The sequence below is a fragment of the Colius striatus genome, chromosome 3, assembly GCF_028858725.1.
Source record: "Colius striatus isolate bColStr4 chromosome 3, bColStr4.1.hap1, whole genome shotgun sequence".
In the NCBI taxonomy this organism is placed as follows: Eukaryota; Metazoa; Chordata; class Aves; order Coliiformes; family Coliidae; genus Colius; species Colius striatus.
Genome location: NC_084761.1, coordinates 97,759,759 through 97,785,484, shown reverse-complemented (window position 1 = coordinate 97,785,484; position 25,726 = coordinate 97,759,759). Strand labels below are relative to the sequence as shown.

The 25,726-nt window shown below is 50.1% G+C and overlaps 1 protein-coding gene across 2 annotated transcripts; it reads right to left on the bottom strand.

Annotated features, from left to right (window-relative positions):
- Positions 1-287: 287 nt before the first annotated feature.
- LOC133625164 (kyphoscoliosis peptidase-like) lies at positions 288-21,021 on the bottom strand. 2 transcript variants are annotated; one of them, XM_061993286.1, is made up of 7 exons: positions 20,805-21,021; positions 16,047-16,719; positions 13,604-13,721; positions 12,402-12,519; positions 11,843-12,034; positions 10,073-10,263; positions 288-5,503 (listed from the first exon to the last, which is right to left on the bottom strand). In XM_061993286.1, exons 2-7 carry the CDS (start codon positions 16,680-16,682, stop codon positions 4,185-4,187), a joined length of 2,574 nt encoding a protein of 857 aa, XP_061849270.1. In that variant the 5' UTR covers positions 16,683-16,719; positions 20,805-21,021; the 3' UTR covers positions 288-4,184. The 2 variants fall into 2 exon arrangements, with proteins under 2 accessions (XP_061849270.1, XP_061849269.1); XM_061993285.1 differs by having other exon boundaries at positions 16,047-16,692.
- Positions 21,022-25,726: the final 4,705 nt, after the last annotated feature.

Genomic DNA, 25,726 nt, shown 5'->3' with positions numbered 1-25,726 from the left:
CATGACATGCTCCAAGGTATGAAGCAAGAAGCATCATTGTCTTACCATGTCCACCTGCAGCACTGAAGCCTTGGCACAGCCTCCTAGTCTAGCATACCCTTGGACACTTATGGGCAGAGCATACAATTCATCCCAAGAGAAAGACTTTAACCCATGTCCTATTGTCCTGCTGTTCATTTGCTGCAGTCTGACAGCTAACTACACATCTCCCTCTGTGTCTGCAAACTCCCAACACCTTCACTCCCAACCCAACACACTCAAGTGAAGTCCAAACACAGGTTGGTCATCTCAGGTTTTAATGGCAGTGAAGTGAAGAAGCTGCTAAGGAAAACACAGTTTGCATGGAAATGTGCAAAGCCAAGGGGGCTGGTGATATCTGGTGGACACCACAGATGGGTGCATAGAGGAAGATAAAAGGTCAGCCCAGTTGGTGGTTGTTCTCTTACCATACTTGGGAAAGAGTCATTTTTACTAGGCAGGTTTCTTGTTCATCCCTTCCTGGCCTTACTTGCTTTAGCTTTGGTTGTAAGGGAGTCTCTCAACCAAGATGGCTCGTGGAGGTGAGTGCAACTTGCTGCTAGAAGCTTGCCTTGTGCCCCATGGAGCCAAAGCCAGATGGCTCCAGGATGGAGCTAAAGCCAAGACAGACCTGCTGATGGCCAATTGGCAACAGTGGCAGCACCTCTGGGATAATGAGTTTAAGAAGGGGAAAACCTGCTGTGGAACATTAATTGTAACCAGAGAGAGGAGTGAGAATGTGTGAGAGAAAACATCTCTGCAGACCCCAAGGTGAGTGTAGAAGGAGGGGAGGAGATGCTCCAGGCTCAGAGAAGAGGTTCCCCTGCAGCCCATGGAGAGATCCACCCACAGCCCATGGAGGACCCCACACTGGAGCAGATGGATGCCCAAGGGAAGCTGTGACCCTGTGGGAAGCTCACCCTGGAGCAAGTTCCTGGCAGGACCTGGGAACCCATGGGGAGAGGAGCCCAGGCTAGAGCAGGTTCCTATCGGGGACTTGTGACCCTGTGAGGGACTCCCACTGGAGCAGTTCACTCCTGAGGGACAGCAACCCATGGAAGGGACCCACATTGAGGCAGTTCCTGCGGAGCTGTGGGGAAAACTCACAGTGGAGAAGCTTGTGGAGGGCTGTCTCCTGTGGAGAAGACCAACATTGGAGCAAGGGAAGAGGGTGATGAGTGCTTTCTCTGAGGAAGAATGAGCAGCAGAAACAACATGTGATGAACTGACTGCAGCCCCTGTTCCCTGTCCTGTGCAGCTGGAGGGGAGGAGGGAGAGAAAATGACTGATGAAGTTAAGCTCAGGAAGAAGGGAGAGGTAAGGGGAAAGTGTTTGTAAGATTGGGGTTTATTTCTCATTACCTTACTCTGAATTGATTGGTAATGTTAAACTCTTTGTCCCCAACCGAACCTGTTTTGCCCATGATGACAATTGTTGAGTGATGTCCCTGTCCTGATCTCCTTTTGTTGTATTTCTCCCCTTTCCAGCTGAGGAGGACAGTGATGGAGCAGCTTTGGTGGGCACTTGGTGCCCAACCAGAACCAACCCACCACAGTCCTGTTCAGCTTCTGGCTGTCCATAGCTCCGTGTGTGCCTGGAGGCCTCCTAATGACTTTTTGAACCGAGTTTGCCCAGCACTAGGTGTGTTTTATGTGTCTGCAGGTATGTGCTGTAATCTATTTTCCACCTAATTTATCCCTGCTGGGCAGAGGAGGAGAGACAAACAGGTTTGTTCTGTTGCTTATCGTGGTTTTTTTCATGAGTGATGCTTGCCCCAGGGCTGTTATTTTTGGAGAGCTGGTGTTTGTTGGGAAGGCTCCTAGAGCTCTGGGTTTGAGGTATGTAAATCCAAATAAGAATGACATTTAAAATGGGTTACATGGTATATCCGAGCGTGCACGGGGAGGAAACATGAGCAGATCGACTTCAGATCCTTGAAGGAATAAAATCCCCTCTGGGAGTATCATTAAAGTTCTCAGCACCTCCAGGTAATTATATTCTGACCTAAGTTGTTTGGACCCCAGTTTAAGGTAACTCTAATCTGGACTTCATTATGATGGATAAAGAGAAATTAATCACTGAGCTGGAAGCTGAGTTTTGCCTGGAGGCATGTGATTGTAACGTGCCTGCTCAAATTTGGGCAAAGATGGGACAGATTCAGCTAACAACATGTGTGTACAGGCAGATTTGGAGTGGCTCAAGAGGGCCAAGGAGGCACAGCTGAGAGAAGTTAACAGCAAAACTGACTGGAAAGGAAAAGGACATGGAGAGGAAAATGACAGTGGGGATGGAGACTCATTTCACTTGTCAGTCATTCTTGTTTGTCAAGTTTCCACAAAACAAGAGCCAAATCACAGTCTGTAGGAGCCTACTGGGCTTGCAGATACAATTTCCCTGCCTGTGCTGTCTGTGGACAAGGCACAGGTTAGGAAGCACCAAGGAGGGCTGGGGAGTTGCACAGCAGCATCCTCGTTGCTCAGGGAACACAGCATGGTCATAAAGCTGTTGGTCATGGAAGGTGCCTGCAAAGGTCCTCAGCTGGTGGGAGGAATTTCACAGAATCACAGAATGGTGGGGTTGGAAGGTACCTTTAGAGATCACCCAGTCCAAACCTCCCTGCCAAAGCAGATCCACCTAGAGGAGGTCACACAGCAACGTGTCCAGGTGGGTTTTGACGACCTCCAGAGAAGGAGCCTCCACACCCTCCCTGGGCAATTTGGAGGACAACACTGACTGCCAGCAGCTTGCCAGGCTCTGACTTTTAGGGCTGGGCCATGGGTTATCTGCTCAGTCTCATAGGAAGCAGATGTTCTTTAACAAGTCTATGTTTCTTCTGAAAGACACACAAGGGAGCTGAGTCACCTTATCATCCAAGAGGACCACATCCAAGAGGGTGGCCCCATATAGAGAAGCCAGAACGTGGGTCAGAGGAGAAGATCTGGGGATATGTACTTGTTGAACTGCTTTCTAGCACCACAGGCAAGAGTTTAGCCCATGTCTACCATTGCATGTGCTTCCCTTAACTCAAAGTAGTCCTTGTGCTTTGTTCTGCAGGGGGATCTTCCACTCCATCAACGTGGTTCCAGCAAGTTTAGTGTGGAATGTGATCCAACATCAGTTGCACTAACTATCAGGCCCAGAAAAGCTTCAAACCTACTTGTACTTTTGCTCCCAGTCAGATTTCAATTGCCAGGGTTGTGTTCCCTCACCACCTTTAGCACAGCAGCCAAAAATCCAGTGGATTCTTGCTCCCCATTTCAAGCACCAGTCAGTCCAGTGCAGGCATGGAGAAGTGTCTCCAGTGTGTTTCTTCTAGCCTGTGGGCTTCCATCAAAGAAGGAAAATCAAGTTTCAGTGAGTCTGTGTTTGTGGTGCCTTGCACAGTGTGTCAGAGCTTGAGAGTGGAGTCTCCTGTGCTTTCTGCTCTGAGATTAGATGCTTTGGCTACAGAGCCACCTCCTTGCTGGCTTCCCTCCCTTTCTTTAAAGCTCTCAATGCTCTTAAGTGTGTATCTACATGTCACCCTTGATGATAAAACCCCTGGGAGGTATTTCAAAGACATGGATGATAAAATACAGCATCTCTTGACTTCTTTCCCCCTTTCCTCTTCCCAAGCACAGAGTCTCTCTGTGAGGAGGTCTTGCTTTACCATCTATTTACATTCAAACCCCCTTGCTGCCTTTTGAAGCTGTTGGCTCCAGTTTGGGCTTTTTGTTTGTTTGTTTGGGGCATTTTTGTTGTTGTTATTGTTGTTGTTGTTATCCTCTGGAGAGAAAGAAACCATGTGGGTTCCCAGTTCTTGAATAGATGTCAAATAAAATGCTGCTAACAATCATCCAAGCTGGTAATAAGCAGTGAGACATCCTTCCTGGAGAGCAGCTGAACAATGGTTTCCTCTTGACAGAAGCAAAATATTAGGAGAGTTCCATATGTTGGTGCTGATTTAAACAGCGGCAACGTCTCAGAATGGGACAGGAGGCCTCAGCAAGTATCTGGGTATCCTGTGGGAAGAGAAGCTCTGTGGGTAACACCCAGACTCCCCCCGCTCCCCCTGACATGCTGTAAAGTTCTGGGAGTTTCCTCCACGTCTCCTCAGCATCCTCCAGCTTTGACAGCTTTTGTTTCCTTCCCTGGCTTTTTTAATCCTTCTCATCCAGCCACTTGGTTTATCCCAAGCAGCCCAGGCAGGTGGGTGAGCATCCCCCCACCTCAAACACCAGCATGACCTCCAGGGAGGAGCAACCCTGGCTGAACCTTGCTGCCAGCTTGACCTGTGTCCCCACAGCCCCGGTGAACACATCCCCTTCCCAGACAGCGTTTGGGGTCTGCTGCAGCGGCGTCTTCCCTCCTGCCAGGACGACGGCTTCGTAAGCCTTCGGCACCTTCACCCTGAAGCGCACCCAGCTCTGCTCCTGGAGCATCCCCGTGCGTGGCTGGAGCAGCACACAGCCTCTGCCCCACAGGCTGTACACCCTGGGGAAAGGCGGCCAGCTGGGCTCGGAGAGGCAGCGTATGACATAGTCACAAATATGGACAAAGTCCTTCTGGTCTTTGCTTCTCCCAAAAAGCCCCACTTTGTAGGTGCCTGACTCGGGGAGCACCACACACACGCTGACTTTAGCCCTCAGGTGAGTGACCAGCACGTACCTCTCCAGCGGGTACTTGTTGCTGGTGGCTTTGTCTTTACTCAAGCTGGCGGTCACCTCCAGGTCGGCGGGGGCGTGGAAGGTGATGTTGCACTTGCCCAGGTTGGTGGTGATGATGGGGGAAGAGTGGCTGGGCTGGGAGAGGCCGTGGCTGCTGCAGCTGACCCCGCTCCCGCAGTGTATGCTCAGCCCCGAGGGGAAGAGCTCGTTCTGGTTGATGGGCTTCAAACAATGAACGAGGAAGTTGGCCACGTTGTGGAATGTGGGGCCTCCCAAATCCTTCACAAACACGGAGAGCCGGTAGTAACCCAGGATAGGGCAGAGCACGTGGCAACTCAGTTGCTCCTCCTCAGCTTGGGCCACCAGGCATTTCTTACTCATAGCAGTGTCTAAGTCTTTATTAACCAGCTCATACATGGCAAGCAAGGGTCGGGATGTGTGGAGAGTCAAGAACAAAGCTCCCTGTGGAGCAACAAGCAGCTCTCCTTTGTGGCTGCTCTCCTTGATGCCAAAATCTCTCGCCTTTTGGTGAAGGCCCCAGAAATGAAAAGGGTTTTGGGGCAGTTCCTCTCCTTTGTGTGTCTCCAGGCATTGGATCTGATAGGAGCACACCCAGTGGAAAGGGTCCTGAGAGTCGGCGTGGCGGGCGAAGATCATGAGGTGGAACAGGCCCTCGGTCGGAGGAGTCACCTTGATGGTCACGTTGTTCTTGGACACCGTTGTCATCCCATGAACTGCACCCACATCCTCTCCATCCGTGCTGCCCTGAAGCCTGGAGAGCTGGTAGGTGAACTCTGTGGGGTGGGTGCTTCCCAGCATCACTGACACCTCCCCATGGGCTGGAGGAAGGTGGACAGAACACCTTTTACTACTCCTTCAGCAGCACTGTGGCACGTTCCCTTTCTCAGCCTTGAACCATCTGAATGAGAGACAGAGATCTGACTCTCCGTCTCTTTTTCCCTCTACCTGCTCAAGGACCTCAGCAAGACCCTTCTTCTCCTTTTGCCTTCTCTCTTCCCTTGCTGAAAGATGATAACACTAGACCTGGAGATGAAGAGGACAGGTACAAACAGATGTTCTTTGAGGCACTCAAAACTAAGCTGAAGATATGCCACAAGGGATAATTCTTGCATAGCTTCTTGAGTTGCAGCCATTGCTCTAAGCTGTGGTGGCAATCCAACAAAGCAGCTGGGAGGATCAGAGTGTCACAGCCTGGCTGGTAGGAGATCATAGATGATGATCTAAAAACAACTAAGGATTTAAAGTCTAAGCAACAAGTGTAAAATCATAGAAGCATAGAATCAGAGTCATTTCAGCTGGGAGAGACCTTTAAGCTCATGGAGTGCAGCCTCTGTCCCAGCCCATCACCCACCAGCCCATTGCCCTCAGTGCAACACCCACCCAGCTCTGAAACCCCTCCAGGGATGGTGACTCCATCAGCTCCCTGGGCAGCCCCTTCCAATGCCTGACAGCCCTGGCACCAAAGACATTCCTCCTCACATCCAGCCTGAACCTCCCCTGGAGCAACTTGAGATCTCACATAAGTGCCACATTTTAGGAATTAAATTAATTTTTCTCATTTTTATTGTAATTAAAACACCTTTTCCTAAATTTGGGCCTCAACAAATCACAAGAATCCACCCTTTCCTAGCTTGGAGTGTGTGCTAACCATGGAGGAAGGGGAAGCAGGAGATGCAAAGGAGAGGTGTGTTGGTACAGGCACCACGGTTTGTGGATAAGTGCTGGGGCTCTTTCCTAATGATTATTGTCTCCTGAGTGGACATCAGCAATCTCCTGCTCAGGGCCACCACGTGCCACCCACCACCTCCCAGCAGCCAACCAAGCTGCTCCCTCAAGCAGCTTCAAAGCCAACCTGAACCCACCTTCACACCCAGAAACGAAGCACCTCCAGGGGAGGTCACCATGGAGCAGAGTCACTGTGGCCTCGGTTTCACCCCCACCCTCCACGTGCAAACCTGGGCAGCAGTAAGAGACAGCACTTCTCAGAGCAGCAAGCCCTCCTGAGGGGTATCTATCTGCTCCTTGGCTGATTTTGTGATGGAGAAGGGACAAGGTTTTGCAAGCCTTGGCCCTGGAGAGGACAGGACTGTCCAACCAGCAGACAGCAGCTTCTTTCAGCACGTGGTGAGCTACATCATCCCAAGTGAAGCCACAGGTATTGGGGCAGCCTGGTTAGAAAGCTCTGGTCTAACAGTGGGGTTTTATCCCCCCAGATATGGATGAAAGCACAAGAAATGTGGCCACAGAGCAAGACTTTGATTCCTTTCTCCCTCAAAGCATCCCAGAGTGCTTCTCAGAGCCTGGCACTGCCACCCAGGCTGCCTGAGATGCGTGCTTCACCCCACCATCCTCAAGCTCTGTGGAAATCCCGCCTGTTCCTCGTTACCCAGGGTCCCCAAGTGCCCCAGGACGCCTTGTCTCACGTCCAGCCTCTCATCCTCACCACGCTGAGAGAGGGAAGCCCAGAGCAATGGCCCTGCAGGAGCCCACTGGCTGGTATCAGCACCCCGTGCTGTGCACAATGCTCGTTTGCATCGGGTGCTAACACCAAGTGACAAAAAGGCTCCAGATTCACGCTGAAAACATTGTCCCTTGCTAACTATTAGATTATGAAACACGTTTCATAATCTAATGAATAAGGGGGAGGGCGACTTTTCAGTCCTTCTCCTGTCTGAATCTGGATTTTGTCACTGTTTGCCCCCATGGTTTTTGCTGGTAGGTTGAAACAGGGATGTGAAAAAAAGCCCAGCCAGAATGGGAAGGCTGGGTTTTATTTGTGCCTTGCCCGTTAAAGCTGTGACTTGGCTCACACAGTAAGTGCAAACAATTCTCTCCTGGCAAGTGTTCAGTGGAGACATTACTGATGACAGACTTTATTAACTGCAGGTTTGCTGGTTATTAAGTTCTCTCTGTGCTAGTTTCCAAAGCTGCTGGCCTGGCTGGCTGCATCCTATTAGGAACTTGGGGAAGAAAGGAAAGAACAGAACATTGTATGTGGCCGAGCCAGAGATGATGAGATAGGGAAAGCCAGCAATGCATTTTGCTTTGGGAAGGAGACCCAAGGAGATAATTAATGGCCACGTTTAAAACAAACATTTGTTTGTTTCATTGAGTTAATTCAAGCCATGAGCTGGTGATCCCTGGTTTCCCCAGGTGAGACTGGGGGTGGGTTCCCATGTCAGCACGCTCAGAGAGCAATGTATAGTGCATTAATTGTTTGGAGGGAGGAAAAAAAGACATGCATCTCATTTCTCAAAGCCTTGGTGAAAAAGCTTCCCTTTCTGTATAAAACTAAACCCTTATAAAGTCTGAACTCTGTGGGACTGAATGCCCTTCATTGCCACAGGTCCCCACCCTAATGGCCTGGGCAGTTCCAGCAATTAGAAGGGCTGGGTTGTCAAGCAGATGAGTGTCAGGTATTCCCTGAATATCAGGTCCCTTGGCAAGGTGTCTCAGGTGGTGATTTGTGGGAGGAATGGCTGAAAGTTGAAAGATTTCAGACCTTTTAAGCAGATGGGAGCTGCTCAAGGAGAGCAGAAACCGAGCCACAGGAGCCAAAGAGGGGAAAGGAGCTCATTTTGCACCCCAAGTACCCCAAGCCTTTTGCACTGAGGTTGCCTTAGATGTTTAAGTGTTCCCTGTAAAGATGATGGCTTATTTCTACCAACCTAGACCAGTATAACCATAATTTAGGATTAAATAAAGCAGATACGTGGTTCACAATCTGGGTTTGCAGCTTGGTGTTTTAAGCACACTTCAGCCGCAGGACTGGCTGTTGAGGTTAATTGCAGTGGTTAAACTGCTCAGGTTATGTCCAGGAATCCAATTCTTTCCTTTCACAAGATGAGGAAGTCAGAGAGAAAAGAAAAACAAAAGTTGGCTTTCTTTTTTTTCCCCCTGTTCTACTGAAAAAAATGTCCTTTCATCTCAGTTTTGGAGAGAAGAAACAAACTGTGCCTGTAGCTTGGGTCAGCCAGTGAGTTTGTGGTTGAGGGACAGGAGTTTCTCCAGCCAAGGGAGTGCAAAGGAGGGATGCAGGTGGGATATTCCAGGCAAGTTTGCCTCCCTGACATCCTTCTCCATGTCCATGATGGCTCATGGCAGCGATTAGTCAGTGAGGACCCAAATCCCTGAGCTGCTCTGGGCTCCAGCCCTCTATGCCATTTGGCTACCAAAAACTAGGAGAAGGTGGGGAGAAAATAATGAAACACTTACTTGTTTTCCTCATTCTCCCCTTTGGGCTTTTGTACCACCACTAATGACATTTGGTAGGAGTCTATGTTTTGCAATTTAGCACTTTGGCACCCAGATGGAGGGACTGGTTGGATGATTACCTCTGAAACCACAGATGTGTTGTTTGGTTTTATGCCCTGGAGCATCCATGGTGACCTGGACCCAAAAGAGGTTTCTCCACTTCTCTGTTCTTGCATTTTTCATGTAGGTGCTGTCTGACCTTGAGTAGAAGTGAACAAAGTCCACTCTCCAGGATGCTCTGAGCTTCTGCAGTGGGGAAGCACCATAGAGCTTTGCATAAAAGGCAGCATCGACCTGTCAGCTTAATCTTACTCAAAAGGTGCAGGATAGCTCATCTCAGCAAAGCCCCAGCACCCTGGAAATACTGGAGGAGTTTGATTTCTGGGTGAGTAATAACTTCTCTTGGTCAAGATCTTTACAGTGTGCCTCCTCTACCATACATCGATTTTCTGTGAGCCTGACAAGTCCCTTCAGTCTGAGATTGCTTTATCTCCTGGTTTACTGTCTTGATAAGAACTTGGAGGGGAAAAAAGATACACACCTTGATAAGAAGAACTTGGAGGGGAAAAAAGATACACACATATATATATATAAATATAGATAAAGTCCTGGGACCATCCAGGGAAAAGGATGGACAAGGAAAGTCCAGGTAAAAGGAAGATTGTGTTGTGTCTAACCTGAAAAATCATCATAAAACAACAATCAAGGAAAACCAACTCCACTTCCCTCCCTTCACGTTCAAAAAATGGGAGCTGAGCATTTCAAGCCACGTTTCATGTGAGTCTCCCTCCCATCTTCTGCCCACAACAAGGTCAACGTCTCAGGTACATTGAAGCTCTTTTGCTACTGTTGGTGAATTTAGATGGGAGAAGCCAGGCACAAAAGGGCTTAATTTGGCTCAATTGACTGTGAGTTATGAATCCTAATTCCCAGTTTCCTCCTCACACTATCACACAATGGCTGTGATCTCAGAAACTGATGAAATATGTGCCTCTGCTCCAAGAGATGTTAAACAAGTGCATAAAAATAGACAGATGGGCCATTTTTGAGGGAGAACTCCTCAACCCAAGCTTAATTCTTAAAAGCAAGCAAGTTTTTGCATCACTGGAATTCAGGCCACGCTTGGCATTTACCTGTCTTGAGGAGGGAAGTGTCTGGAGAAAGGAGGGAGAGCTGAAGCCTGAAAAACTCTGAAGTTTTAAAAACTCTCTGCTCGAAGTCTTCCCTCAGGATGGGGGGCTGCAGGAGCTGCCAGTGGGGCTCTTCTGGCCAGTGGGTCTCAATGAAGTGCTCAGGGTCAGTAAGGAAGAAAAAGTCATCGTGCCTGCAAGGTGAGAGGAGAAGATATCACAGAAGGAGCAAGAAACCCCTTATTGTCCTGAGTGGTCAGGATGCACTGCTGTAAGGGAAGGGAGCTTCCTCCACACCATCAGGGCTGCACCAGCTTCAGTAAAGGAGGACTGAGCTGTCCTTTGGCATTTCATTTTCTGCTGCTCTTATTCTCTTTCTAGTTTTTTCCTGTAGGGATGCCTGGAGCTGAAACTGCTGCTCCCAGCCCTGTAACAGACCTCTTCCAGCAACTGCTTGAGATGATCCCGTGAGCTGCAGAGGAGATGATTTTACCAAGTGACTCCTCTACCAAGGACCTCTACTTGAGGATACATTTCAGTCTGGCACCTGATCTTGGTTTTACAGCTCTTCCAAGAACTCACATACAGTTTAAAAAGCAAACTGCCTCCTGATTGCAGTTTCAGTGTGCCTAATCTGGCTTTCCAGACATCACCCATGCTTAGGTGTCTGCTGAAGTGGGTCAGCCTGTGTGCTCAGCCTTGTGTTGGGGTCATCCTGTGAAGCCCTCTGGCATCTGTTGACCTGAAGCTTTTTTGAGGACACTCTGTTGGATTCACAACTCTGCCTGTTGCTCTAGGTGATGTTTTGCTCTCCTTCTCTTTTTCCCCCAAGCTCAGCTAAAAACAACCCACACTCACTGGTGTCTGAAGCTGTTCTCAGCGAGATAATTGCCTGTTAGAAATTCAGCAATTATTTCATTATCCATTATTAGAGAGACAGAGAGAATTAAAATGCAATCCCATAATGCAGTTAATGGAAATGATTAAATTGTACAAATCACTTGCACAGTTAATGGCAATGATGATATTGTAGAAATCACTTCCATGAGAGTCGTTATTTTGCTCAGCACATGGGCTGAGAAATCTCCAGTAATTACACATGGAACCACACAAGAGCAGAGTTGCTGTGAAAACGAGGATTTGTCACTTGCTGAGTAACACTCAGATCAAAAACAAGTTGCAGGAGGCACTTACCACCTGAAAAGTTCTACCCCAGCCCAGGGAATAAGGCACTTAATTAGATGTTTACATGTGGATGGTCCACGTTTGCATGAGGTCCCTGAGGACTCATCATAGCTGAGGATGAGCAGAATAGCTCTCTGGACTTTCTGCATCAGCCCCTGGGGGTGTAGCTGAAGATGGAGGCTCAAGACCTGGCAAACTCAGATTTAAGGAGTGTATGTTTATATGTATGTGTATATATAAAGATAAGAGGAAATGGGCTGAAGTTGCCCCAGAGGAGGTTGAGGTTGGAGCTGAGGCAGAACTGTTTCCCTGAGAGGGGTGTCACCCCTGTGCCAGGCTGCCCAGGGAGCTGGGGGAGTGCCCAGCATGGAGGGATCCCAAAGCCGTGGGGCTGTAGTGCTGAGGGCCAGGGGTAGTGCTGGGCTGGGCAGAGTGAGGGCAGGGCTGGGACACCATGATCCTAAAGCCCTTTTCCAGCCCAAATGATTCCACAACACTGGGAGTGTTGGGGCAGCCACTCTGGTTGAGCTCTGTCCATTTGTGTTAGGGACCATGTGTCCAGTGATGGCAGGGGGTGAGGTATCTCACCTGGGCATGAACAACCTTCTCTCTTCATCCACGGTCCCTGCACCCCAGCAAGCATCCAGCAGGCACCACTGTCCTTCCAGCTCCACTGCATTCCACATGTGGCTGCTCTTCTGCTGGTGGCACCACTGGCCTCCACGGGAGCCCAGCCCCCGGCCAAAGCCTGGGACCTCCACGCAGCTCAAACCTGCCTCCCTGTGCAAGGAGAGACAGTGAGGGAGGTAACTGCAGACCAAACACTTTTCATGCTTGCTTTCTTGGACAGTAACCCAACTGCATGGTAAATATAACCTCCTCCTCACTTCTACAAGCTGTTGGCCAAATTCAGCTTTCATCCAGCCCCCTGCTTTCCTCATTGCTGCTCCCAACCCTCACCCCTCATCTCTCTGGTTTTGGTTAATCTGTCAAAGCCATCTGTACTCCAAGCAAAGGAGGAGGGAGGCAGCTTCTGTGCCTGGGAACATGGTGTGTCAATGATGTGTGGCAAGCCCCATGCTAAGATGTGTGTCCCCATCTCGCATCTTCAAGGGCCCATGAGAAGAAAGACCAAGGTGAGTTTTACCTGCACATTTCCTGGCATAGATGGGCATAACCAGAACACACAGCTCTTCCCGTTTGCAGGACCTGCTCTGGCATGTGGATCTTCTGAGACAGCCCCAGGAAGCCATCCACATCGTATTCTAGGGAAGGGAGAACACCATGTGATTTCAGGCCAATGTGAGGGCCTATTCTTTCCAAAACGATCCCATTCCTCCTCCTGTCCAACCCCATTTCTTTGCCTACTCACCCTGGAAGCCATGACAGCTCTTCTATCTGTAGTTATTCAAGAGTTTGACAGTTCCCCATATGAGCAAAGAATGGCCAAAGCCTCAGGGGGGGAATTGGGCTCCCAGTGCATGTGAACAGCTGTTGTACCATTCAAGTGAGGTACAGGGACAACCACATTGTCTCACACACATGGATGTAGCAGGGTGAGGCAGCACGAAGAGACTGCATTGTGCTGAGATTCTTGTGTCCACACATGACTGCTGCCAGGCACAGCTCAGCCTTCCTGAATCATCAGGGAAACAAGGGCCACCAAGATGTTGAAGGGATGAAGGGAAGCCCTTGTGATGAAAGGCTGAGGGAGCTGGGGCTCTGCAGCTTGGAGGAGACTGAGGGGTGACCTCATTCAAGTTACAAATCCATCAAGGGTGGGTGTGAGGAGGCTGGAGCCAGGCTGTGCTCAGTGATGGACAATGATAGGACAAGGGGCAACAGGGACAGGCTGCAACAGAAGAGGTTCCAAAGCAACACAAGGACAAAGTTGTTCCCTGTTGAGATGAGGGAGCACTGGCAGGGGCTGCCCAGATGGGCTGTGGAGGCTCCTTCTCTGCAGACATTCCAACCCAGCTGGATGAGTCCCTGTGTGCCCTGCTCTAGGTGGTGCTGCTCTGGCAGGGGGGTTGCACTTCATGAGCTTTCCAGCTCCCTTCCCTTAAGATTCTGTGATTCTGTGAAGTAGCTTTTGATGTGTTGAAGCTTTGCACAGGAGGCAGTTGAGCTTTACTGGTGTCAGGGGGTCATTCTCAAGACAGAAGGTCCCAGGGGTGGGAATCAGTTCCTACTCCAGCCACTGAACTCCCTGAATTCAAGACAGGGACATTTCCATTCAGAAATATTGTACAGGCTCTGTTCTGCAGGGCACAAAGAGCCTAAATGCAGGAGGTGCCAAATGAAGGGAAGACTTCTCCCATCTCTGCAAACCAGCAGGACCAGACTTACCAACGTTGTGGCAGAGCCAGAACCATATCGCCCGCACTGTCTCCAGTTTGCTGTGGGATTTGGCAGTGATGAGAGGAACAATGGCCTGGACAGACAACCCAGCATGCCCAGGCTTCAGCTGCAACAGAGAGGGTGAGTGACTTAAAGAGGATCTGAGTGTTGAGATGTATGGTGTCATTAATTTGCTGCCAGTCCAGTCTCTGCCCCATCCAACAAGACCAAGAAGGTTTTGTCCCAGAGGTGAGTCTCTCCAGTGATGCTACTCTGCAGCACAGAACCAGGGACAGCAGGTTTCCAGCCCCACACCAATTAACAACTCAGTGTATTTACACAGGAGAGGACCAGACTTACAGCTCAGGTGCTCCTGTTGAGGCTCTGAAACCTCACTAAGGGCCAGCCACCAAAATGAGTGGGAAGAAGATTTTTGCCCCTACCACGAAAACATCACTAACTCTTTAATCCATACCTGACCCCAGAGAAAGTGTTTAAAGGGTTTAAAAATGATAGTGCAGCCAGGAGAGCACCTATTCCAAGCTGATGGTCCCTTGCATTTCTGTCATGAGGTTGCCATGAGTGGGCAGCTTCCAGGCAAACAAATAATGGGAATTATTCCCAAGGTAAGATATAAGTAACACTCAGCCACTAAATATCTAGCTACCTGCTTCCTTGTTGGCACAACCTGGGGCAAATTTGGCCCCTGTCCATGCTGTTCTTTGTTTCAGTCAGAGATGGCAAAAGGTAGGTCTCAGAATGGGAGCTGTGATGCTCCCAAGTAATGCTGGTCATGACTGTGTCTGAAATGGGTCAGAGCATCCTGTGTTGCAGTGGGTGCTGGTTCCACCAGAGTGTTTGGAGTTGAAAGGTAGAGCTGTTACCTCCAGAATCACCCAGGCAATGACTCTGCCAAGGCTCTTCCCACGGTTGAGGTGGATTCATGCAAGCAGTCCACAGGCTACTCTTAAATGGCCAGGAGACAGGTTTGGCTACGTGTCTGCAGTGCCTGGGACCCTTCCATCAACCACTTTCTCCAGGTGGACTGGCAACAGGGCCTGTGCATGTGGAGAGGGGCCAGTCCCGTAGCCCCATGGCACTGCTGGCCAAGCAGCAGCCATCAGCAGAGGTGCAGTGTGATCAGTGAGCTGCCCCACTGCTGCTCCTGGCACCAATAATCCGTGGCTAAGAGGAACAGAAGAGTGCATCAGGTTTTAGCGCAGCTAAGCCTTTGAATAAACAAGGAAACAAGTTGTTCTCATGACTCCCCACTGCCTTGGAGGTATTTTTGGTTGTTTATTACCCTCTTTTTCCTATCTTCCAACTCCCCTTCCCTTCTCTGTTTTAATTGACTAGCTAGACTCTGAAATCCTCAAGCATCCTTCTTCCCAAGGGAGATTAGCCTCGGGCTAGGTAGAAATTGCAGGTTTCAATAATAACAGAGAGCACAATTATTCCTTGTGCCTCTTTGCTCTCGCTAATGAGTTGAAGTGTAAGCCGCAAAAGCTGCACTGGTTCAGTATTTGCTGCCTAGTCAAATTGTGCTGACCCTGGGGGAGAGATTACACCGACAGCACGTGGTTCAGGTAATAGGAAGGGACTGCAAAATTCATCTCTCTCTCTTTTCTGTCCTCCTGAGCATCCAGAAAGTGGGAGCATCAGGTAAAGGCAGAGAGCCTGAAAAGAGGACACAAGCAGAGCTGTCTGATTGAGAAAAAGCAGGACTTGGTCTGCCAGAGATATGAAGGGGCTTGTGGACACAGCCAGACTGTGTGATTACTCCTGGCTCTGTGGGTTTTTATGTAGGAAGAAGCTGGCTCACTGTTTAGGTGACTAAACACAGTCTGCACTGCCTCGGGGCATCCTGTGGGCTCAGTCCATTCCTTTCCCCCTTGTGCAATTCCTAGAAGGGTTTTTAGGATCCCTCTGTCCTGCTGCAATCCTGTTTGGGACCCTGTGAAAAATCTTGTCCCATGATGAAACTAGCTCTTCTTCCCAGATTTGTATGGTGAGCTGCAGCAAATGCTGTATGTTGCAGCTACACACTGGTGCTGGTTGGAAATGAGGAAGACCTGTGAGGCTTGATCTCAGATATCCATCTTCCGTGACAGGACTGGGAGTAATGGGTGGAACTCAAAAAGTTCCACTTAAGCACATGGAAAAGCTCCTTTGGTGCTGAGGGGAGGGAGCCCTGGCCCAGGCTGCCCAGGGAGGGTGTGGAGGCTCCTTCTCAGCAGGTTCCCAAACCCACTTGGACACGTTCCTGTGCCCCCTGATTGAGGGGAACCTGCTTGAGCAGGGGCTGGAGCAGCTCTGCAGGGCCCTTCCAATCCCCACCATTCTGGGATTCTGTGATAGTGTCAGCAAAGCAGATATTGATAACGTTGAATGTCGGGATGTGGATCTGCTGAGGGCACCATCTACAGTCCTACCAAAGGGCACCAGGACTTACCTGCTGGCTCACATGTAGGACATGGCTATCAACATGGCTGAAAACCTTTGAGTCAGAGAAGAGATCTCTCCTGGTCTTTCTCTGCGGATTTTTAGCCTGCTTCCCTTCTTCCAACTTGCTAATCCCTTCCTCAAGAAGAGCTGGAGCGCAGCTTCCCCCATTCACAGACGACTTCTGCAGTAGCTCTTGGAAGGCAGTTGTTTTGCTGCTGTTGTTAACTTTGTTGGCCCAAAACGTGAAAACTGCCTTAGAGGGGGAATCCTTGGGCTCACCTTTTACTTTTTGTGTAGCTGAGACTTTCTTTAGCACCTCTTCCTCGTTGCTGCTCATGTTGATGACTTGGCGAGGGAGTTTCTCTGAGGTTCTGCAGCTGATCTCTTCAGAAACGTGTCCCAGGGGAAAGTTGCCATTACAGACATCTGACATCTGAGATTCCTTCCAGACAGGCAAGTTGTTTCCTACCCAAGATGGCATTGCATTTTCTCCCTGGCTCCTGGGAAGGGCCACTCTTGATGTACTTTGGGTGGGTTGTTTGTCATGGTGGTTGCCGTTCCTGGAGCGATGGGAGGGAATCGGCTCGTTTGCTTTGATAGTCTGGGATTTGGACGACTTGCCTCTCTCATAGCTGCTTTTCATCTGAGCAGTGCTAAAGGGGTGAAGAAACCACAGAGGTCTGTGGATGGAAAGGCAGACAATTTCTCCTTTTTTTTCTGGAAGGAGGAATGTGCTCTGCACCAATTACTCCAGAGCCTGCCTGTCTGTATGGTTAATTACAGCACGTCAGGAGTTGGGCAGCTGGGATTAGCCAAAAGTACTGATCCTTCCCTACTTCCAGAAGTAAGGTGTGATGGCAATGCCACAGAGAAACACTTGGCCTGTTTGCAAATGCTTTTGATAGTTGAGGATTCAGTGCTGGGCTATCAGCCATCACATCCTTGCACTGGGAGTGGAAAAAGCAGGGTTATCCTTTGGCAAAGAAGTGGCAAGGAAATATTTGCCTGTGTTAGAAGGGCTTGTAAGTGTGCAGCAGTGCACACTTTTGCCAGCAGCATGCCCAGGGGGGCAAGAAGGCCAAGGGCAGCCTGGCTGGGATCAGCACTGGGGTGGCAGCAGGAGCAGGGCAGGGATTGTCCCCTGTGCTGGGCCCTGGGGAGGCTGCAGCTCCAGGGCTGTGCTCAGTGCTGGGCCCCTCACTCACTGCCACAGGGACACTGAGGGGCTGCAGCGTGGCCAGAGCCGGGCACAGAGCTGGGGAAGGGGCTGGAGCACAAGGGGCTGGGGAGGGGCTGAGGGAATGGGGGTGTTGAGCCTGGAGAAGAGGAGCCTGAGGGGAGACAGCAGCACTCTCTGACACTCCCTGACAGGAGCTGTGATGAGCTGGCCTTTGATTTCTTCTCTCCAGTAATAAATGACAGAACAAGTGGAAATGGGTTCAAGTTGCAGCAGGGGAGGTTTACATTGGACATTAGGAAGAACTTTTTTACCAAGAGGGTTGTTAAGCTTTGGAATGGGCTGCCCAGGGATGTGGTGGAGTCAGCACCCCTGGGGATGTTTAAAAGATGCATAGATGAGGTGCTGAGGGCCATGGGTTAGTGCTGGGCTTGGCAGCATGAGGCTGGTGGTTGGACTCAGTGATCTTAAAGGGCTTATCCAACTGTAATGATTCCATGATTCTGTGATTCTAAGTGGATGCAGGGAATGGGGAATGGACAGCTCAGCCTCCCTGCATGAAACTAGGACTCATCCTATTGCATTTCTCTTCACCTCCAGTGCCAGCAATCAAAGAGAATAAAGAGTGACTGCAGTTGCTACTTTGGTGCTCCAGGGAGGTAGGTGTGCCAGAAAACCTTTCCTTTGGAAAAACCCCTAACTCCCACAGTCTTTTGTTCAGATTTACTTCTGCCATTCTGGGCCCCTCAGTTGCAGAAGGACAGGGAGCTGCTGGAGAGAGTTCAGTGCAGGGACACAGAGATGCTGGAGTGGAGCATCTGCCTTGTGATGAAAGGCTGAGGGAGCTGGGGCTCTGCAGCTTGGAGGAGACTGAGGGCTGAGCTTATTCATGTTACAAACCCATCAAGGGTGGGTGTGAGGAGGCTGGAGCCAGGCTGTGCTCAGGGATGGCCAATGACAGGACAAGGGGCAACGGGGACAAGCTGCAACAGAAGAGGCTCCAAAGCAACATAAGGCAGAATTTGTTCCCTGCTGAGGTGAGGGAGCACTGGCAGGGGCTGCCCAGATGGGCTGTGGAGGCTCCTTCTCTGGAGACATTCCAACCCAGCTGGATGAGTCCCTGTGTGCCCTGCTCTAGGTGGTGCTGCTGTGGCAGGGGGGTTGCACTGGATGAGCTTTCCAGGTCCCTTCCAGCCCTTGAGACTGTGTGATTCTGTACGATTCTGCAGAAAAATGTCATCCTTTATACCCTGACTTTACACTTGACATCTGAATATGTTGAGCATGAGGCAGAAGGAGAAAATACATGAAAAAGGTATAAAATTGCCTTCAAAAATACTTGAAGGAAAGAGGCAAGCCAGGAGTGATGAGGTTTTTGGGTTAAAGCTGTGGGCAGAGCCAGCTTTTGCATGCCCTCTGCATCTGCACCGAGCTCACTAGTTTTATCTTGGTTTAGCTTCTATTTGCTGCTGTTGTTTTTAATCATAAAATGACTATTTGTGCAATGCAAACAGCAGAGCCTGCTGTGAGCCACTTAGCATAGCCCAGAAATGTCACTCTCTGTATTCATCCAGCCTCTCCCACGCAGAGCCAGGCTGGGTTTTCCACAGCTGCACTGGGGCACCAGCCTCCTTCTTCCAGGAAAGTGGGATGTCACTCATCTCTCGTGCTGCTACCCTGATTTTCCCCTCCCATTCTTGGGTCTGAGGCTTGCAGAGGTAGCACAGCCTGGATCCAGTGCTGGATTTTGGACTAGTTGGTCTCTAGAGGTCCCTTCCAACCCTTACCATTCCATGTTCAGATAACCAGTGGATGCCTCAGTGGGAGGATGGCCCCTAGATAGGTCCTGAGTGTATGTGTGTGGGGGGGTTTCTTTGCAGGATAGTCATGCCAGAGCTCTGACATGGGGTTTTTGCATGGCCTGCTGAGACCATACATTCTCTGCCTACTCCTGGACAACACCTGACCCCGAAGAGATGAGTTGTTCATGTCATATCCAGCTGCTGACACATTGAAGTTGCCCTTGTGCATGTGAGCTGTGCTTGCTGCTGGGCTGCTGTCCTGTCCCTGGGCACAGACACCTGCTGTCACAGGCAGAGAGGGATTTTGCCTGTCACTTTCTAAGTGAGCAACAAGAGGCCACTTCTAAATCCTTTACAGCCATTACCTGACATGAACTGGAGCATGGTAACTCCAGGAGTTAATTCCCAGTAGATGCCAGTAGCCCATTTGCTTCGGTGGTACCTAACATCTGAGGGACTGGGGGGGCTCTAAGCTTAGTTTTTCCACAGCAGTTCTTTCTTGCCTTCCTACATGGCCTTTGGGAGAGGGGTAGCTCTGGACTGGGGTGGAAGATGCCACCTCAGCACTTAGCCACAGCCTCGGAAACACTGGGGAAAATGGGTTCTCTCCCAGTGACTGCAACTGTGAAAGTCCTCACCTGCCCACTTGTAATTTCTTTAATCTGACCACTTTTCCCTGGCTTCAAACCAAGTGTTTGATTTCAGTTCTACGTGGTTTTTTGGCTTCCAAAGAGATCTAAGCAGAAGTAACACGTTGACAGGAGCCTAAACAGCTTCCTCTCCCCACGCCTTAAACACAGCCCTCACGTCAGAAATCCCTGAATCACTCCTTGCCAACAGCCAGAGGACAGAAGAGGATTGCTGCTTGCTTACTTTCCCCAATGTTTAACCTGTGGTTGGAGATGAGAGGTTTTAGAGAGCATTGATCTTGGTGCAACCTCTGCCTGCACCTCCATGGTGGCCAGACCCTTCCCCACGTCCTCTAGTGCCCTGGAGATGGCAACACGTGGACCCATGAAACACCAGCTCTGAAGGGGCTGTTTCAGCCCAGAGGTGCCGTTGCAGGGGGCTGAGGGAGAGGTGGGAGAGGCTGCTGCTGGGGTTTGAACAGGAGAAGCCCTTGGCACTTACCCAGGGACAGCTGTGCTATCAGCAAGCTCTTGACTTGTGTTCCCAGGCAGACATTTCAGTCTGCCCTGAACTCGGTCTGAGCAGACAAATGCAATTCTCAGGTACCCTGGGCAACATTATCACCAGCAGCTCTGTGCAGTTTCAGTGTCAGGAGCACAGGAATTGCTTTGCCTTTATGAGCTGTAATGGCAGCAGCTTAGAGGTATAATGAGTCAAGTGGAAAACCTCCACGAGACAGAGACCATCTGACATCTCTGCAGCGACTCTCCCATGGTACCCAGCCTGGCAAGGGGTGGAGAGGGGAAGGGAAATGCCTTGGGGAGTGCTGAGTTGGCAAAAAAGGGTTGTTGGGGTGCAAAGAGTTTGGGGTGAGGAAGGTGGAAGTGGGCAGGAGTTCAGGGGAGGGTCATAAAGAGGCCACCAAAGCAAAGCCACAGTGGACTCTGGCCACTGCACGTGGGGATGAGGCACGTTGTCCTGCCATGGCACAGGCAAAGAGAGGGATGGTGCCGAGGGGATCAACCCAGAGGGGTGACAGAGCCCTGGGAAATGATCTCCAGTGGGTCTGTGTGGTGGTGGGTGTCCCTGGAGAGACCCAGAGCTCATGGCAGAGCCAGTAAAGCCTTGGAGAAAAGGGGGGAATATTGCTACTCACCTGCTGGTGACCCAGCCGTGGCTCCCTGCTGCTCAGGAGAGGCTGCTGGCTGCCTGCAGCCCCTGTGCCTTTTATACAGATCCCAAACCACGACTGGGGGCTTTGGGGTTGTTTTTTTGCACCTTGCTAATATCAGGAGGGCTAAAAATACTGTAAAGCACCATCAAAAGTGCTAACACTGCTGCTGCCAGCCAAAGCCTCTCCTGCTTTGCAGAAGTGTAGGGGCTAGGGTGTACTTGCAGCAGGGAGAGGGGAGAGATAAGAGGCTTTCCCTTATCAGCAGCCAGGCTTTGGCAGAGCACCAGTGGCTGGTGGCCATTCCCCCTGCCTGGGGAGGGCAGCTGCCTGCTAGAGGTAGTGCAGACCTATTGCTTTGGGTATCTTTTCAGGGTTATTCTTGCTTTGTTCTTTGCTTTTTTCCTCTCCTGGGCACCTTTCAGTGTGTTTGTAGATTGTCACCATCCTGGCTTTGCCCTAATAGAGAGCAGAAGAAAGCCAAGAGCAGAGTCATCCAGAGAGCTGGTGGGGTTGTCTTCTCTCTCACTCCACTCATTAGGGCTGCTTGGAAAGATGTTACTGTCCCATGAGGTGTTCAGGGACTAATTCACAACACCTCAGCCATCATCTGCAGCTGCTCTGAACTTATTGCATTCCTGATTTTCCCACTCTTCTTGCAAAACCCCCTGTGCCATCAGGCTGAATCTGCTGGGAGCTTTTCACTCTGGCTTTGCACAGCACAAGGTGCTTTGCAGCCCTTGTCCTTAGCTTGGTACCATGGGAAAACCCCAGTGCACAACTTAACAACATTCTCCCAGAGGTGACCAAATATTTGAGACACAGATGTTGGAACACTGCTCCTTTTTATTATCTGTCTCTGTTCCACTAAGTGGCATCATATCCCTTGTTTCTGTTCACTCCTCTTCACTCTGGCTCCAAATATTGAAAAGGTTCTTCATCAAACAGACAGGAAACAATAAGGGAGGGAAAATATTTGCCAACTGAATTGAAATGTACATTGGGAAGATTTTTCTTCCCCAGCTTTTTTTGCTGAAAGGGGAGAAGGAAGAAGAAGAGGAAAAGATTGCTGTGGGGAAAAGAAGAAACAGTGAGGCTGTTTCTGTCTTGGATGCAGCCACACCTGGCTGCTGGAGAGCACAACCTACCCTCTGGGTCCCAGCAATGAGACCTTCCTAATTGGCAGAGAATGGTTTCCAAATGACATTTCCACAGTGAGTGGGGATTTGGCAGCAGGGGGTTGGCAAAGGAAGGTCCTGGGTCCCTGGGGACAGAGCCTTTCCAGTTACCTGTGACCATTAAAGGGTCTGTTCTGCAATTAGTGACGTTATGCTGGTCTCTATTCAACCCAGAGACCTACTGAAACACTGCAAAAGCGTTCTGTAAGGCATTATACTCCCCTGGATAACGTGGTTTTGGAGCCAAGGTATGAGTTCAAGCCTCTAGGCAGACTGCTAGGGCCCAGTGTCAGTGGGACTTGGGTTCTTTAGTCTAGGAAATCAGTGACATGTCACCTGGGTGCTGGCCAGATTCTTTTACTGGCTAAAGAAACAAACTTGGCTCATTCACACACACCAATTGGTCTCTTGCTATGGGATCCTTTGGCTTGATGCTGTCCAAAGAGCAAACTAAAGCTTCTGCATTTTGATAGACCAGGAGATTGACCAGAAAGTGATGAGCCAACAGGAGACACCATGGCTGGCCAGCTCTACCAAGAGAGGCAGAGGGGCTTTGCAGGTGCTGCAGGAGAAGATGAGCTTTCAGGGAGGGTTTGAAGCAGACGGATGAAGCGTTGCTGTCATTGTACTTGGGAGCTTTTCTCAGCACAGACAGGGATGTTTCCTTGGAGATTCATCAGTTAGTAGAGGATGAAGCAGGTGAGCCTGGAGATGGGATCAGAGGTGAGATAGGAGGGGTCATAGAAGCCTTAGATAACAAAGGCAAATTGCTTAGTCCTCCCTTCCATGGGGGGAAATGAAGCAAGGAGAATCAGGATACAGGGAGAGCTGACCTGGCCAAGGCAAGGAGCTAAAATACTGTAACAGAGAGGTATTTTGCATGTACAACAAGGGAAAATTTCTTCAGGCAAGCCCAAATGAGAGACTGTGGCAGTAACCCTGTGCAGAGAAGGGCCCTGATGAGCTGGTGAGCTGTGTGAGTGGGCAGGGGAGGGCATGGCTTTGAAATGCCAGGTAGGAGGGTGAGTGCAGCCTTTAGCTCTGCCCACAACACCTAAGGCTGCTACAGATTGATGCTAATTATCCACATATGGCAAGGCTCAACCAGAATTGCTATCCTGACTCTCCCAGTATCATGGAATCATTCTGGTTGGAAAAGGCTTTTAAGCTCATGGAGTCCAGGCTCTGCCCTCACCCTGCCCAGCCCAGCACTACCCCATGGCCCTCAGCACCTCAGCCCCACGGCTTTGGGATCCCTCCAGGGCTGGGCACTCCCCCAGCTCCCTGGGCAGCCTGGCACAGGGGTGACAACTCAATGGAGCTGGAAACTGCTGCAGGGAAAGGGCCTGGGAGCGATGGTGCCAGCAGCTGAACAGGAGCCAGCAGCGTGCCCAGGGGGGCAAGAAGGCCAAGGGCAGCCTGGCTGGGATCAGCACTGGGGTGGCAGCAGGAGCAGGGCAGGGATTGTCCCCTGTGCTGGGCCCTGGGGAGGCTGCAGCTCCAGGGCTGTGTCAGTGCTGGGCCCCTCACTCACTGCCACAGGGACACTGAGGGGCTGCAGCGTGGCCAGAGCCGGGCACAGAGCTGGGGAAGGGGCTGGAGCACAAGGAGCTGGGGAGGGGCTGAGGGAATGGGGGTGTTGAGCCTGGAGAAGAGGAGCCTGAGGGGACACAGGAGGATGCAGTGAGCTGGGGATTGGGCTCTTCTCTCAAAGCTACCAGTGACAGGACAAGACGAGATGGCCTCAAGTTGCAGCAGGGGAGGCTGAGACTGTGGCAGCAGCTCTGCAGCCTTCTCGTGCACAGCATGGCTGAGAAAGTAATTTTCATTGTAATCTTTTCTTTTCCTTGTGAAGCCTTCCAGACTCAGGGACAAAAGCCAAGAGTTGGGGTTTGGGTTATTTTTTTGTCTGTCTTTTTTTTTATGAAGCACTCAGCAGGAATCCAGAATTTAAGAGTCAAGAGAGAATTGCTCACCCCTCACATGCTGGCAGTCAGCTGCTTTTCCAGTTTATTTCCCTGGAAAGAGGGGGGAAATACATGGAAATAGAGAAAAAGCAGGCTTTTAAAATCCTCCATCACCTAATGCAGACCTGGGTTGGATCAAGCCAGCAACATTCCAAGCTTGGCAGATCCTACACTCAAGAGCAAGCAGGGAAATCCACAGCTGCTTTTGAAACCAGCTGTGAGCTGTGTTTGAACACAGGAGGGAACCCCAGCTTCAAACCAAGCATTCAGGAGGGACTGAGTTCACCCCAGCTACTCTGAATCTAACACTTTGCTGTTCTTGCAGCTAAAACCCTGATTTACTTGGGGGCCTGCAGTTTTTCAGTCTACAAGGGACAGCTGCTGGATAATGGTTCTCCATCCATCCATGCATCCATCCATGCATCCATCCATGCATCCATCCTTGCATCCATCCATCCATCCATCCATTTGATTCAAAAGCCCTTGGCCAAAATCTGCACCCTTTGTGGGTCAGTCCCACCTTGTTCTGTTTGTGCAATACCTGCTGGGTTGGGGTAGGTGTCTAAGTGATGCTGTTCATGTCTCAGGTGTTTATAGCAATCCCAGCTGGGATTGTGTGGACTATGATTCCATGACTTTGAAAACATGAGATTTAACTAACAAACAAACAAACAAACAAAGAGCCAAGGGGGTGATGCTTTGTCATATTCTCTGAGTTGGAGGTGTCTCTAACACTGTGTTTTAAAGGGGTTTTTTTTTACAGTATTCAGTTAAGAAATTGGGAGACAAGAAGAAAAAAGACCTTGAAAACTGGGGTTCCTGCTTTTCCATCTGAGGCTGTGAGATAAACCACAGAGATGTGTCGGCTCCTAATCAAAGGAGGAGCAGAGGGGCTGGACTGGATGCTCTTAAAAGTCTTTTCCAACTATAACAAGTCTATAATTCAATGAAAATGCCCTTGTTTCCCAGCTTCTCTTGCTGCACACAAGGGACTTTGAGTCACAACCTCTTGCTTGGATCCAGCCTCAGGTGGGAGCTTCCCCCGCTGCTGCAGCAGCACAAGAAGAGATTTGCAGCGTTGTGAAGAGAGGTCTCGATGGGAAGGAGCTGGTGCCTGGTAGAGCTCACCCATCTGCCACAGGCAGCTGGAGCTGCTGTGCTGCAAAAGCACACTCTAAGGAATGACACAGGAAATAATGCATCAGACACATCTGTCACCAGGTTGCCTCATCTTATGCATCACTGTCTTTGACGACCTTTTTCAGGCGCGTTCTGCTAATGAATAGTTATTTTTTGCAGGCTGAGGAAGAACACAGAGCTTTTGACAGTTCCCTTCCATCATTGTTTCTTTCCCTTCTTTGCTTTGTTGTGTTCTTTCCTTTCAGGTGAAGGCTTGAACCAGAAATGAGTCAACCCTTTTGTTTTTTGATCAAGAGCACAAAACACCCCTCAGAAGCTGGGCACATTCTGCTTTCCCATCTCACAAGCACCACAATATGCTTGATGAGCTCCTACCAACACTGCAAAGAGCCATCCTGTCATGAAGCTTGCCTCCTGGCACCACTCTGATGTTAAAATCTTTGAAGTTTGGACAAGTATTTAATAGGCATCACTGGTATCAGCGTGCTGAAGCTGTCAAACTGCTGCAGAGAGAGTGAAGGAACAATGTAAGTGACCTTTTTGTTCAGAGGAGGCTGGAACTGTGGGGAAGCACAGCCAAGGTTTAGAGCATCCATGCTTCCTCTAGCATGTCTTGTGATGG